The sequence below is a fragment of the Cherax quadricarinatus genome, chromosome 33 (assembly GCF_038502225.1).
Source record: "Cherax quadricarinatus isolate ZL_2023a chromosome 33, ASM3850222v1, whole genome shotgun sequence".
Lineage (NCBI taxonomy): Eukaryota > Metazoa > Arthropoda > Malacostraca > Decapoda > Parastacidae > Cherax > Cherax quadricarinatus.
The window spans coordinates 14,025,867-14,041,794 of NC_091324.1; the positions used below are offsets into that span (position 1 = coordinate 14,025,867).

At 38.1% G+C, this 15,928-nt stretch overlaps 1 protein-coding gene across 1 annotated transcript in view; it reads left to right on the top strand.

The window, feature by feature from the left end:
* The window catches only part of l(2)05287 (WD repeat-containing protein l(2)05287), a 52,632-nt gene extending 37,156 nt beyond the window's left edge, over positions 1-15,476 (top strand). Inside the window, exons 11-16 of the mRNA XM_070090835.1 lie at positions 2,379-2,565; positions 3,979-4,160; positions 5,221-5,381; positions 5,498-5,722; positions 10,967-11,058; positions 15,170-15,476. Of these exons, the coding sequence (XP_069946936.1) occupies positions 2,379-2,565; positions 3,979-4,160; positions 5,221-5,381; positions 5,498-5,722; positions 10,967-11,058; positions 15,170-15,329 (1,007 nt within the window). The 3' untranslated portion in view covers positions 15,330-15,476. The remainder of the gene's footprint in view (positions 1-2,378; positions 2,566-3,978; positions 4,161-5,220; positions 5,382-5,497; positions 5,723-10,966; positions 11,059-15,169) is intronic.
* The last annotated feature ends 452 nt before the right edge of the window (positions 15,477-15,928 follow it).

A 15,928-nucleotide genomic window follows, 5' to 3' on the forward strand; every position in this document is an offset into this window, starting at 1 on the left:
AAGGTTGTATACCAAGCAAAAAATTTTCGCATCCAAACAGGACATATGCCAAGTTGGACTTATTCCAAAGCGGATGTATACTGAGGTACCACTGTACTACAGTTCAGATGATCCTCCAAACTACAAATATTCCCAACCCATCCCTCCAGAGTGCAGGCACTGTACCTCCCACCTCTAGGACTTAATCCCTTCGCAAAAATATTACCTTGCTCACACTCCAACAGCTCTTCAAGCCCCAAAAGCCATTTGCCTCCACTCCTATCTAACAGTCTCACATACACCTTCTGGGTGTCCAAACCCCTCACACATAGAACCTCCATTAAGCCCTCTTAACCTTTCATAAGATGACCTTTACCCTGTCTTCCCTCCACTACAAATTCATACACCCTCCTCTCTAGATGTTTGAACCACCTCAACAGCCTTCTGGATAATACTGTTAGTAACCCTGCACCTCCGAATCTCCAAGCTACAAATTCTCAGCATAATATTTACACCACACATTGCCCTCAGACATGACGTCTCTGCTGCCTCCAGCTTCCTCGCTGCAATATTACAACCCACGTAAGAGGTTTGGTACTATTATACTCTTACATTCCCCTTTTTGCCTCTGATGGATAATGTTCTTGGTCTCCACAGATGCCTTGATACACTTCCCACCTTTTTTCACTGCATCTTTCATAGACCCAATGTTCACTTTTAATTTCCTTCTTTTACATACCTTCCCAGATTTGTCCACCAACTTTTGCAACTTCTCTTCAGAATCTCCCAGAAGCAGTGTCATTGGCAAAAAACAGTTGTAACAACTCCCTTTTTGCATTAGACTCTTCATGTTATAATCCCACATCTCTCCCCAACATGCTAGTATTCACTTCTTTTACAACTCCATCTACAAATATGTGAAACAGCCATTGTGATGTCGTTCATCCCTGGCTAAGGTCTACCTTTGCTGTAAAATAATCTCCCTCTCTCCTACATTCTCTAACCTGAGTCTTGCTATCCTCATAAAAACTTTTAACTGCTTTCAGTAACTTATCACCATCTGCCACATTGCTCCCCTATCCATCCTATCATATGCTTTTCTTAATCCATGACTACAACAAAAACTTTCTTACCTTTTATCTAAATATTGTTCACTTATATGCTTCAGTGTAAACACTTGGTCTGTACATCTACCCTTCCTAAAGCCTCCTTGTTCATCAGTGATCCTGCTCTTCCTCTTACCCTTAATTCTTTTGGTAATAACCCTACCATACACTGTACCTGGTATACTCAACAGGCTTCTTCCCCTATAATTTTTACTCTGTCCCCCTTTCCTTTATACACAAGAACCATGCATGGTCTCTGACAATCCCTAGGTGCCTTCCTATCTCTCATACATTTATTGAACTAAAGTACCAGCCACCCCAAAACTATATAACCACTTGCTTTTAAAATTTCTGTCTTGGTCCCATCAATCCCAACTGCTTTACCCCTTTTCATTATACCCACTGCCTCATCCCCTTCCACCACTCTCATATCTGGCTCTTCCTTGCTCCTAAAGGATGTTATACCTCTCTGGCCAGTACATGAAATCACTGCCTTCATTTCTTCATCAACATTTAACAGCTAATCAAAATATTCTTGCCATCTTCCCAATACCTCCAACTCCCCATCTAATGCCCCTCTTCTGATTTTAATTGTCAGATCCATTGAATTCCTAGGCTTTTTCAGCCAGTTAATCTCACTTCAAAACTCTTTCTTATTCTCAGCAAAATTTGTTGACAGAACATCAGCCACTCACTCATTTGCTCTCCTTTTACACTACCTCACCACTCTCTTAGCCTCTCTTACTCTGTATACTTCACCATCCCTATATCACTTTGCCTTATAAAAACCTCTCATATGCTAACTTTTCCTCCCTTAACACTTCGTTTACCTCATTCCACCAATCACTCCTCTTCCCTCTCACACCCACCCTCCTATGTCCACAAACTTCTGCTGCACACTCGAACACACTGTTCTTAAATCTACCCCATACCTCTTCAACCTCCTCGTTACCTATACCCTCACTAGCCCATCTTTCTCCCAATAGTTGCTTATATCTTACCTAAAGTACCTCCTCCTTTAGTTTATATACTTTCACCCCTCTTACTCGCTGATACCATTCTTGATGCACCCAAGAAGTAGGAATTTATTGTACTGTAGGCACACTTTATAAAGCAGTGTCGATCCCTTGAAAATATTGCCTGTAAGTATGTTTACCCCTTATTTTTTTTTCATAAATTTTTGTCTTAAAATTTTTGTGATTTTTAGTAGGGCATTTATATCATCATTATGTTTTGTTAGTGATTTATCATTATATGTATGCAGAATAAAAAATTAATTATACTTGTCAACAGGAAAAAAAAGTTGTTGGAATTGTTGTGGTGTGGGATCTTATCGACACTTTCCAGCAACAGCAGTTAGTATATCCCCTGATGGCTCACTCATTGCTGCTGGTTTTGGGAGTATTCTAACATTTTGGCTTCCCACAACTTGTCAGCTTAAAGGCACTCTCTCTCAACCATACCTCTCTGAGAGGATAAAGTAAGTAAATGTTTTACATTTCTTAACATACAGATTATGAGTGGGAAAAACTTTGCTTTGGGAGAAGTATTTTGCACGAACTACACAATACAAATATGTTTAATTCCACAGAAGAAAAAAAAATATAAATATTGTTCATAATTAACATAAATTATAGGTAGTAGGTTGGTAGACAGCAACCGCCCAGGGAGGTACTACCGTCCTGCCAAGTGAGTGTAAAACGAAAGCCTGTAATTGTTTTACATGATGGTAGGATTGCTGGTGTCCTTTTTTCTGTCTCATGAACATGCAAGATTTCAGGTACGTCTTGCTACTTCTACTTACACTTAGGTCACACTACACATACATGTACAAGCACATATATACACACCCCTCTGGGTTTTCTTCTATTTTCTTTCTAGTTCTTATTCTTGTTTATTTCCTCTTATCTCCATGGGGAAGTGGAACAGAATTCTTCCTCCGTAAGCCATGCGTGTTGTAAGAGGCGACTAAAATGCCGGGAGCAAGGGGCTAGTAACCTCTTCTCCTGTATATATTACTAAATGTAAAAGGAGAAACTTTCGTTTTTCCTTTTGGGCCACCCTGCCTTGGTGGGATACGGCCGGTGTGTTGAAAGAAAGAATTAACATAAATTGTAGTTGCAAGTGTAAAGTTCACAGCTAGCCTTTAGTTTGAAAAAAGTGGCTATATTTCAGCCTGTCCTGGACCATTACCAGTATCATTTGACATGTAAGTGAAAAGGGAAGAAATCCATAAGTCAGATTAGGTGAAAATGTAGCAGACAGCCAGAGCCAAGAAAGGTCAGAGGACAGATCTGGTCAGGTCAAGACACATGTATTATGAAGATTTGAGCATTTGACAATGTACTGCAAAAGGCAAGCATCAACAGGAATAAAACTGGGACTAAGCTTCTTGTTAGGAATGTGTGTATAAGGGCCAATTCACCATTTATAAAGCCTGCAATAGGTATAGATAGTTTTGGGAGAGGACCACCTTATGGGATGACTATGGTTTTCAGTATGACAAAAAAGTTGATAGTGCCAGGCAGCAAGGGGAACATTTCTCTTGTGTTCTTTAAGTGTCAGAAAAGGAGCAGTCAGTTACACCATTGTATTACAGAGGGCAAGAGAAACAAGAAAGAGGCTACTTACTCTCAGTTAGCAAGAATGGTGAGAGGCTGTCACTGCTCATTGCCCATGAAACGGATTGAGGTCTTTAAGATTTAAGACACACATGATTTTTGAATGCTACTAAGCTTTTGGTTGCAATTTTTAATAATGTTGCAATAAAATTCCACTAAGTGATGTGGCATTAAGAGAAGGTTTACTGTAATTTACCCCATTTGATTACAGAAAGTTACTGACATTCAGATAAATAAAAATTATGTCATACTTAATATACATTGTTTCACAGGCAGATAGAATTTGGTCGTGGTAAAGACTCTGGATCCCTGATTGTGACTCGCACAAAGAATTGGGTGTGTGCCTGGGACCTGTTCATGTGCACTCTCTCTTGGCGTGTTAGCATCTGCTCCACATGCTTAGCTGCTGATCCTCTGTCCTCCTACATGGCTGTATTCTCGGAGAGCTGTGATGGTAAGAGAGTGTATAATAAGGAGATTTCTTTTTCTTGACTTGAATAGACATTTGTTTTTATTTCACATAATATTTCTTCATAGCTAGCATTGTTCACACTTCCTGTCGGTATTTCCTAATGTTATACAGTGGTCCCATGAGTTATGATATTAATCTGTTCCAGATGTAGTGTACCTCAAAACTATTGTGACTCAAATTCCAAAATGCATGGTTTTGTGGTAATTTGTTCCAAGACTCCGGGAGTGCAAGTTTTACTGTACCTAGGACTTGATAAGTTGGCAGGGAAGAGGAAGTTACTGGTTGGAAAGAGAAGCTTTTTCAAACTGCTGGCTCTTGAAAAAAACTGTCCCGAGTTGTTTGTTCTTGTTATTTTCTTCAGAGCCTCTTAAAATAAGATAAAACATTGTCTTTAAAAACACAAGAAGTGAATTCAGTTTTTCATTGTCTGGGTATTTTCCTGTGAATTTCACACCTCCCCAGTTAGTGAATTTCTGCATCTTTCACCCTATGGTTGTCTTCATTCACTTCTTTCTTTCCACTGCCCTCATTAATCTCACTTAATTCCTGGATCTTCTCTGTTGTCAGCTCCTGTCTGTGATGTCCTGAATTAACTCTACATCCTCCTCTTTCTTTTTCTCTCTTTCTTTCTCTTTTTGTGTCTTTCTCTCTTTTTCTTCTCCATCCCTCCCTCAGTCATCTGTCCCAGGTAACATTGAATGTGTAATGTTATTTTGTGAAAAAAGCTTCTTTGTATTAGTATAATTGCCCAAATACTCTCAGTGTCTAAGAATTAGATATGTTGCAGTTTTTTAACCGTAGTGTAGGCGTGCCTCTGGCAAGACAGTGATGGAGTGAATGATGATGGTGTTTCTTCTTTTTTTGGGTCCTCAGTGGGAAATGTCTGATGTTTTTTATTTTAATTAACACATCAGCTGACTCCCCCCAAGGCAGGGTGGCCCAAAAAAGTAAAACTTTCATCATCATTCACTCCATCTCTATCTTGCCAGAGGAGTGCTTACACTACATTTATTTCACATTCTCATGCTTCTGTTATTTGCAGTTTTTGTGTTTGAGCCACGAAGCAGTGAATTGGTTTCATGGCAAAACAACATCGATGTGTCCCCTGCTGTTTCTGCAGTGTTTGTACCACATTTAAAGAAATCAGATTTAAAACCACTTTGGAATGAACAAAGTGCCTTGATATATATAAATAAAAATCAGGTATATAATGTAAAGTATGTTTTATTTGTTCAGCTAACATGTGATTGACATTGAATATTATTTTTTGTTTTTATCTGTCTTAAGTTTTTGTTTAATTAATATTTATTCTCTGTCAGATGCTTAAAATGCTTGAAGTGAATGTCGATCTAAGTTCGGCGAAAGATACGATAGCAGGGCGGGTGAAGCAATTAGTTCAGGACACTGAGGCACCTGTAGCACCCACCCCATTTGCTGCTCTTGTCTCACAGACTTGCATGTCCCATAGTGAGAACAAGACCAGTCAATCAGATTTAGCTGCTTTTGGGGACCAGGTTGAAAAATCTGCCATTTTTATACAAGAGGTAAGTTCTTATGTGTTAAAATATTTAATGCCTTTCATACTATTCATATCTTCAGCCTTGAAATCTCCAGTCTTATTTGGATAGCCACAGGTAGAATCTCCTTTAGACACTTAATGCATTGAAGTGTGGCAAGGCTGTTACGAAGCACCAGACATTTGCCAAGGAATTTTACATTCTGGTTTATCTTAGTTGAGCAATTACTGCTAGCTTCACTTGTGATCCAACTTGCCTGGAAATATCTTTAAAGTTATTTATAGATTTTGATGGAATGTTCTGATGTGTATTTGGTTAGACATACCAGGGTATGTAATGCTTATACAAACATTGGTTACTGAAAGTACCAATCAGGGAATTGGAACATAGATATTTAAAGTTTAGATGAAATAAAGTTGCATTTTAATTTTTTTTTTCCAACACACCGGCTGTCTCCCACCGAGACAGGGTGACCCAAAAAAGAAACACTTTCACCATCATTCACACATAATCACTGTCTTTGCAGAGGTGCCTAGATATGACCGTTTATATGTCACTCCAAACAGCCAATATCTCAAACTCCTCCTTAAAGTGCAGGCATCGTACTTTCCACCTCCAGGATTCAAGTCCGGTTAACCAGTTTCCCTGAATCCCTTCACAAAATATAACCTTCCTCACATTCCAACAGCTCGTCAGGTCCCAAAAAACATCCGTCTCCATTCATTCCTATCTAACATGTTCACACATGTCTGCTGCATGTCCAGACTCCTTGCACACAAAACCTCTTTTACTCCCCTCCTTCCATCCTTTCCTAGGCTGACCCCTACCACTCCTCCCCTCCACTCTAGATATATATACCCTCCAGGTCATTCTAATTTGCTTCACCCTCTCTAAATGACCAAACTACCTCAATAATTATTGGGGGTTATAACCCCTCTTCAGCCCTCTGAATAATACTTTTTGTAACTCCAAACCACCACCTTATTACTACACTACAAATTCTTTGCATAATATTTACACCAGACATTGCCGTTAAACATGACATCTCCACTGTCTCCAGCCTCTTCCTTGTTGCAGCATTCACAACCCATGCTGCACACCCATATAAGAGTGTTGGTACCACTGTATTCTCATATATTCCGTTCTTTGCCCTCATGGATAACATTTTTTGTCTCCACGGGCACCTCAGTGCACCACTCGCCTTTTTTTCCCCTTCATTACTTCTATGGTTAACCTCATTCTTCATAAACCCATCTGACAAATCTACTCCCAGATATCTGAACACATTAATAACAAAAAAAAGGCACAATACCGTGACTGGAGCAATACACAAATAACTCTCTTCATGATGTCCTTGATTTTCTTAGAGAAGGCCAATGAAAGGTTTCTTCATCTCCCTATACCTACTGATGTCTTTCTTGATCTTATCTGCCTGTGTGTGGACTCTAATTCCTTTTGCTTCCAAGGGAAATATTATTCTCAAACCTTCGGTGTCACTATGGGTTCTCCTCTCTCTCCTATCCTTACTAATCTTCACATGGAATATTTCGAGACTGTTCTTCTTCCTACTATCGATGTGCGCCCTTCACTCTGGCTCCACTATGTTGATGACATCTTTGCTCTGTGGCCTCATGACTCTTGTCTCTTCCAACTATTTCTTGATGCTCTTAATAATCTTGCCCCTTCCATTAAGTTTAAAGCTGAATGGGAATCTAACTCCTTGCTTCCTTTACTTGATGTTCGTGTGTCCTCTGCTCAGATGCAGGTTTTGCCTTTTCCGTTTACTGCAAGCCTATGCACAGTGGCATGTACATTCTCTACTTTTCTTATCATGCTTCCTCTGTTAAGAAAAGTGTTCTTATCTCCCTCTTTCTCCATGCTCTCTGCATGTGTGATCCTCAGTTCCTTCAGTCCGAAATTTCCACTCTTCATAATTCATTTTCCCGTCTTGGCTACCCTTGCCATTTCATTGACTCTGCCTTCTCACGTGCTAAACATAGTTTCTTCTCTCCCAAACTCTACTCCTGGGAACTCTTCTGTCCTCTGCCTTCCCTACATTTCCAGTCTTTCTAATCTCAACAACTCTCTCCGTTCCTTAGACATCAAACTTACTTTCCGCCAGACTAACACTCTTCACACTAATCTCGTTTATACCTCTCCTCCCTCTACAGATGCTCCTGGTGTCTACTCTATTTCTTGTTCCTCCTGTCCTCTTCAGTACTTTGGAGAAACTGGTCGATCTCTTTCTGACAGACTTAGGGAGCACAAAATTAGTGTTAGGCTTGCCGACACTAACAATGCTCTTTTCTGTCACTTCAGAGGTCACAGCCACCCTATTGACTGGTCTTCTGCTAAAACTGTCTTCCCTACTTCCAACTTTAACAGTCGCCGTCTGGTTGAATCCTCCCTAATACACAATTTTTCCTTGTATGAATCTTAGTCCTGGCTTCATCTCTGTAGATGCCTTTCTCTCCCACTACATTGTAAAATGCTCCAAACTTCAGAACACTCGTGACCTAACCTGATTCCTCCTTTTTTCTTCTTCTCCCTCTTTCCTTTTTCTCCTTTGTGTTGTCTTTCTCCTGCCCTATGTAATTGTTCCTCCTTTCTTTATTTATTTATTTGTTTTCCCCTCCTCGATGTTCTTGCTCTTACCCTCTGTGGGCACCTAGCTCCCGTGCAGTGCTCCTCTTTCTTAGTATTTGACTGGCCCCTCCTACTCTTACTACCTCTCCACTACTACTTCCTTCTCTCCACTACTTTTAATACTACCACCTCATGCCTGTATATACCCATCCTGCTCTCCTTATTGTTAGTGTGACTGTAAATGGTCCAAGTCGGACCGAAACGTCGTCGTAAGCTCCTCTCTTCTATGTGCGGGTTATTTGTGTATCTGAACACATTCACTTCTTTCGTACTCATTCCCTCCAGTGTGATATCCAGTTTTTCTTTACCTAACTCATTTGATACCCTCATCACCTTACTCTTATCTATGTTCACTTTCAACTTTCTTTACACACTCTCCCAAACTTGTCCACTAACCTTTCCAGATTCTCTTTAGAATCTCCCAAAAGCACAGTATCATCAGCAAAAGGTAACTGTGACAACTCCATCTATAAATATGTTAAACAAGCATGGTGACATTACGCACCCCTGTCTCCTACACACCCTAACCTGAGCCTCACTATCCTCATAAAAACTCTTTAGAGCATTTAGTAATTTACTACCTATTCCATACACTTGCAATATCTGCATTTCAAATATAGCATTAAAAACTTATTTCAGTTACTCTTTCTTTCAACACACCGGCCATATCCCACTGAGGCGGGGTGGCCCAAAAGGAAAAACGAAAGTTTCTCCTTTTACATTTAGTAATATATACAAGAGAAGAGGTTACTAGCCTCTTGCTCCCGGCATTTTAGTCGCCTCTTACAACACTCATGGCTCACAGAGGAAGAATTCTGTTCCACTTCCCCATGGAGGTAAGAGGAAATAAACAAGAACAAGAACGAGAAAGAAAATAGAAGAAAACCCAGAGGGGTGTGTATATATATGCTTGTACATGTATGTGTAGTGTGACCTAAGTGTAAGTAGAAGTAGCAAGACGTACCTGAAATCTTGCATGTGTATGAGACAGAAAAAAAAGACATCAGCAATCCTACCATCATGTAAAACAATTACAGGCTTCCGTTTTACACTCGCTTGGCAGGACGGTAGTACCTCCCTGGGTGGTTGCTGTCTACCAATCTACTACCTATTATTTCAGTTACATGGTATAGTATTTAGTAATACAGTATATTTGGCAGATAAACATTTTACATTTAGGCTTTAATTTATTTTGTATCAGCTTTAACTGTAATATAGTGCACATAACTTATTATGATCATCGTTAATAAAACATCTTAATAAGCATTTCTGGGTATTAATAAATATAGATTTAACCCTTTCGTTGTCTTATATAGATCTACATTATTGATTCCAAGATTGCTTATGTACATCTATGTATAAATTCTAGTAGCTTCAAGCTTGGTGTGAGAAGGCAGGTGGGCTTAAACATAACAGAACGGGACTACATGGTGCAGTATATAGAATTGGGGCAGCTTTAGTGCATTATGGAAATGTTATCTTAGTATAACATTGTTCACCATGCTTCACAAATACAGAGTTCACCCCCAGGTGAATTCAGTGAGTATTATTCATCAGTGACAGCTTCAACAATGATAATTACAGAACTGAGGATGAGCTCTTTGGTATCAAACATTTAGTGACTGAAAGTGATGCTCAGTATGCCAGAAATACTGCTGAAAACCCCAGTGACCCTCAGCCATCCACATATGGGGTTGGTTCATCTGGAACACGTTCATCACGCCTTAAGCAAAAATTTATATTCTCCTGTGACTTTGGCACTGATGTGAGTAATGGTGATTGTAGTGATATGGACTTATTTCCTAGTAATTGATGACCGTTTAAATGATAGTGATAAAAAGTTTGCCTTTGAAGCATCATTATGTAGTGCCACAAGCATCTGGTAGTGTGGCCATTCCTATCCCAAGGGAATAGCAGTGGGCTCAAAAGATATATCTGTGCACACAGTAAAGCAGAGGGACATGCACTTTGTGTAGAGAGTGCAAAACACTGATATGTATGGAACCATGTTTCAGGGACTTGGACAGACTGCAATAGTTCTAGGAACATGACCAGTGCCTGTATGTGGAAATATGTTAGGACAGTAGTAGTGTGAAGCATTTGGACATGTTTGTTTACATTGTGTATGTGCTTTGTAAACAATGTACTGATGATACTGTTAATATGGGCATTGTATGGCATACAATGAGTGGTCATATGTACATTGTGCATGTGTGTCTCATGGGCCCCAACAGTTACTAGTAAATGTAAAAAATTAGAAACCCCCCAGAAAAAAGTACAAACAAAAATGAATTAATATGTAGCGATCAACAATTATTGATGTTCTGTCTGTGGGCTAATGACTTTCTACCCAAAACTTCCATGTCTCAGTAATTACTGATGGGAAAATCTTTTCTTTATCTTATTACTACCAGAAAAATGTTTTATTTTTTAAATTCCAGCATTGTCAGTACTGTTAATTTCAAGGGTCCCAACAATGAAAGGGTTAATAATATTTATTTTCTTTTGATTTTTACTAGTTTTTATGTCTGTATGCCTACTTTTTGTAAATTGTAAGAAATGTATTGCCTGAGATCTTTAAATCCTAAACCTATTCATACTAACTTTCGTATTGTATTCACGTAGGTTTTGAATGAGGCACGGGTATATCGCCTTGACTCATTTGCACATCTTACGTTGGAATTCTGCAAGAGGATCATTCCTGAGGCAGTTAACAGGTATTGGAAAGAGCATTAAGTTTCCATTTGTCAGTCATTGTAAGGTATCAGTAAAGTACCGTATTTGGAAAAATTCTGTACTGATCATGTGAGGAAGATGTATAATCTTACATATGCATTTATACAGAATTATGTGATGAGTAGTATATGAAGTGCATTAAATGCATGGTATGATTAAGCATTATATGTGAAGGGGAGATGGTTATTGACCATGAAGTTTGTGAAGTAATCAGGATTCTTAAGAAGTTAGGGAGGTGGTTAATAGTTAGTGTTTCAAAAGTGGAAAAGATGGGAGTAATCAGACTGTCTCAAGTTGATGTTCTTAGTTTCTAGTAGTTTTGGAAAATGTAAAAGTGGGTATAAACTGATTATGAAGTATTCTTAATTTAATTTTTATCTATTTTATCTGTCTTTTTTATCTATTAGTGCACATACAAGTAAGGGACTACAATGAAGGAAGCATGAATAAAACAGATAAATTTAAATTAAGAAAAAAGAACATTGAGAATCACTTCTTATAGAAAGGCTAATGGAGACTGGAGAAAATAAAGTAGATTTTCACTGAATATTGAAGTGTAAGTAACTGAAAACTAGATACCCCTGCATTTACTTTGCTCATGATAATGTTGCAAAAATGTTCCTAATAATTGAGCTGTATGTCTAGAGTGCAAGCTACAAGTGTATGTTGAAGATTCTATGAAATGTTATCAAATAGATTTTCAGCTCTTGGGCCTGCATTTCAATTTTGACCTTGCAGAGGGAGGGGGGAGTACCTTGATGCAGGTGAAAGGCTCTTGATTCCAGGAATTGGAGCTAACCTTTCCTTAGACCAAATTACGGTACTTCCTGTTCCTCAAGCACTGTATGATTCCTACCAGTTTACAGCATCCCCATGAATATAATATAACTTGAGTTGATGTTAATGGGCTTATATCATATTTACCTTTGAACTTCTGTATGGAGTTGCCATGTCATTGCCTAGCTCTGTTTTTTTATGTCTTGTGCTGTACATAGAAAAATAGAAAATATACTACCTCTTAACATCAGTCCATGTCCCCATGTTATGCCTTCTACGTTCATAAAAATCTGTCCCACAGGTAAGATATCTATTGTTTACTGTCTTATATTTAAGCTCTTTCTTTGCTGCTACAACACCATTTGGAATTTTTGTGTTGAGCTCTCCAATTTTTTCTATATTTTTTTATTTTTTTTTTTGTACTGAGTATCTGTATGGGAGTACTGTGTTAGAGGGTAGAAGTTCCACTATGATAGCCCTGAAAAAAGAAATAAAAAAAAATTTCAGATTTTTTTTTTTATATGGCAACACTTGCATGTGCCTACAGAAAAACTGGACAGAAAAATTGCTACAGATGAGTGCACACAATTAAAAATGCATTACTCAAATTTGTCATATTCCCAGAAGGATAAAAGTGCATTTTTTTTTCTTTAAGTTTGAAAATTAGAAAATTAAATTTTTTAATAAAAATGAGTAAAACAAATATTTTGAGTGAATTTCATGGAAGTCTAGGTATGAAATTCAAGAGTAAATAAGTTCTTGCATAATATCAGAAAGATTTTTTTTATGATTCTTCAATAAATAATGAAGCTAGGCATACGGATAGCCAAATGACTTCCAAGATAATCATGGATGGAGAAATAATGTACTGCAAGTGTGTCTTCAAAGTGCTATAATTTTTCTTCTAACCACCCATTTTTGCCTCAGATAGTTGCATAATGATTATTCATTGAAACAAAAAGAACAAATAGTAGCAGAACTATCTTCAAAACAACATAATATAAAATCTACTGTAGTTTTTTATGCCAGTCTATAACATACTAGAAGCACATTGAATTCCCTTCATTATTTCAATGACTGGACACTAAAGGGTTCATCATAATACAATTTGTTGCTGATCTGAGATGGCATCAGTTTATTTCCTGTTGAAAGAATCCTGACCTAAGTGCCTCACCTGCATATTGGCCTTTTTCTGTCCAGGGACAGTGCATTACTTATTCGTGATCAGTCTGTGTAATACAGACCAAGTTATGCCATGTGTAATCTTTATACAAGATTACTTAGATATATAATATTCATGATATTTTCCATTCACTCCTTTATTTTTGTTTTCTTCAATGACTTTGTCTAATAGATATGTCCAGGTATCTGTCTTGCATCTTTGTATTTCTAAGTTTGGGTGTGTGAATGTCTCTGTATGTTTGTGTATGTACATTATATGAAATGTTTATTTAACATTTTCACTTTGTTGCTGTCTGTTATTATTTAGAATTTTCTTCGTAGGTAAATTGCCCAAAACTCAATGTCCATATTGCAGTTAAGATTCATTTACATTTCTGTGTAACTCTTTTTTTTTCAACAAGTCGGGCATCTCCCAGCAAGACAGGGTGACCTTTTTTTTTTTTTTTTTTTTTAAAGAAACAAAATCTCCAAAAAGAAAATACTTTCATCATCATTCAACACTTTCGCCTCACTCACACATAATCACTGTCGTTGCAGAGGTGCCCAGATACAACAGTTTAGAGGCATATGTCTTCTTTCTTTCAACACACCGGCCGTATCCCACCGAGGCGGGGTGGCCTAAAAGGAAAAACGAAAGTTTCTCCTTTTACATTTAGTAATATATACAGGAGAAGAGGTTACTAGCCCCTTGCTCCTGGCATTTTAGTTGCCTCTTACAACACGCATGGCTTACGGAGGAAGAATTCTATTCCACTTCCCCATGGAGATAAGAGGAAATAAACAAGAATAAGAACTAGAAAGAAAATAGAAGAAAACCCAGAGGGATGTGTGTATATATATATGCTTGTACATGTATGTGTAGTGTGACCTAAGTGTGAGTAGAAGTAGCAAGACGTACCTGTAACCTTGCGTGTTTATGAGACAGAAAAAAGGACACCAGCAATCCTACCATCATGTAAAACAATTACAGGCTTACATTTTACACTCACTTAGCAGGACGGTAGTACCTCCCTGGGTGGTTGCTGTCTACCAACCTACTACCTATAAGAGGCATATGTATAAAGATATATAACATAACCCTCCAAACTGCCAATATCTCAAACCCCTCCTTTAAAGTGCAGGCATTGTACTTCCCATGTCCAGCACTCAGGTCTGGCTATATAAAAATAACCGGTTTCCCTGAATCTCTTCACTAAATATTACCTTGCTCACACTCCAGTAGCTCGTCAGGTCCCAAAAAACATTCATCTCCATTCACTCCTATCTAACACGCTCACACATGCTTGCTGAAAGTCCAAGCCCCTCGCCCACAAAACCTCCTTACCTCCTCCCTCCAACCTTTTTGAGGACGACCCCTACCCCCCCTTTCTTTCCCTACAGATTTATACGCTCTCCAAGTCATTCTACTTTGATCCATTCTCTCTAAATGACCAAACCACCTCAACAACCCCTCTTCAGCCCTCTGACTGTATGTTTTGTTTATATTTATATTCCCCATAAGAAAAAATGTAAATAAAATTAATCCATTCCAGACACCCAAAAATATTAACAAAAAATACATTTCATGGAGAATAACTATAGTTTTACATTCAGAAAAGGGATTATGAAATTCGAGGGTCCACTGTACTTTTAGTAACTCCACACCTCCTCCTACTTTCCACACTCCGAATTTTCTGCATAATATTTACACCGCACATTGCCCTTAGACAGGACATCTCCACTGCCTCCAGTCGCCTCCTCGCTGCAGCATTTGCAACCCAAGCTTCACACCCATATAAGAGTGTTGGTACCGCTATACTTTCATACATTCCCTTCTTTACCTCCAAGGATAACGTTTTTTGTCTCCACAGATACCTCAACGCATCACTCACCTTTTTTTCATCAATTCTGTGGTTAACCTCATCCTTCATAAACCCATCTGCTGACAAGTCAACTCCCAGATATCTGAAAACATTCACTTCTCCCATACTCCTTCACTCCAATGTGATATCCAGTTTTTCTTTATCTAAATCATTTGATACCCTCATCACCTTACTTTTATCTATGTTCACTTTCAACTTTCTGCCTTTACACACCCTCCCAAACTCGTCCACTAACCTTTAACTTTAACTTATATTTTTTATTAATTTACAGTGAGGAAAAGCAAGAGAATGAAGATCTTGATGCTAAACTGAAGGTAAGAGAAGAATTTCAAAGAAAAACACAGAAGAAGATTTTCAAAAGAAAAAGGAAAGACTTGCAAAGAGTTACGGACAGTGATTTCAGCGATCTCATGAGTGTCTTAGCAATATAAAGGTTTGGAGAGTCATCTGAACTGTGATGTCATTGCACTTCTGGCAAGAAAATGATTGAGCGAATGATGGTGAAAGTGATCTTTCTTGTTGGGTCACCCTACCTCGGTGGGAGATGGCTTAAATGTTAAAAATAAAATAAAATAAATTCTGAATTTTCATCATAACCTAAAACGTATACAAACTGTACTTTCTTGGAACTGGCAAAGTATAAAATTCATATGGCTCCAGTATACTGTATATATTTGACATAATTGAGTCATTGAATTTCAAAGTTAATTGACAAGACAAGATTTAACAGTTTAAATGAATTTCAAAGTTAATTGACAAGACAAGATTTAACAGTTTAAATGGCAAATTGTTATACTTAATTAGTTGTCATAACTGGAATTTTTTCCTTGTAGATGAAGAATAAGACAATGAAACAGGTAAAGTATTTATTGTACAGCATATGCAAACTGTAATTTGCAATGACATAATGTCAGCACTTGTCTGGTAAAACAGTGATTGCTTTTGTGACCTTGTTCTAGCTAGACTCCATCTCCTGAGTTTGCTCTTTCCTAGTTTAACATGAGTGAGCTACAATGATGGATCTCTTCAC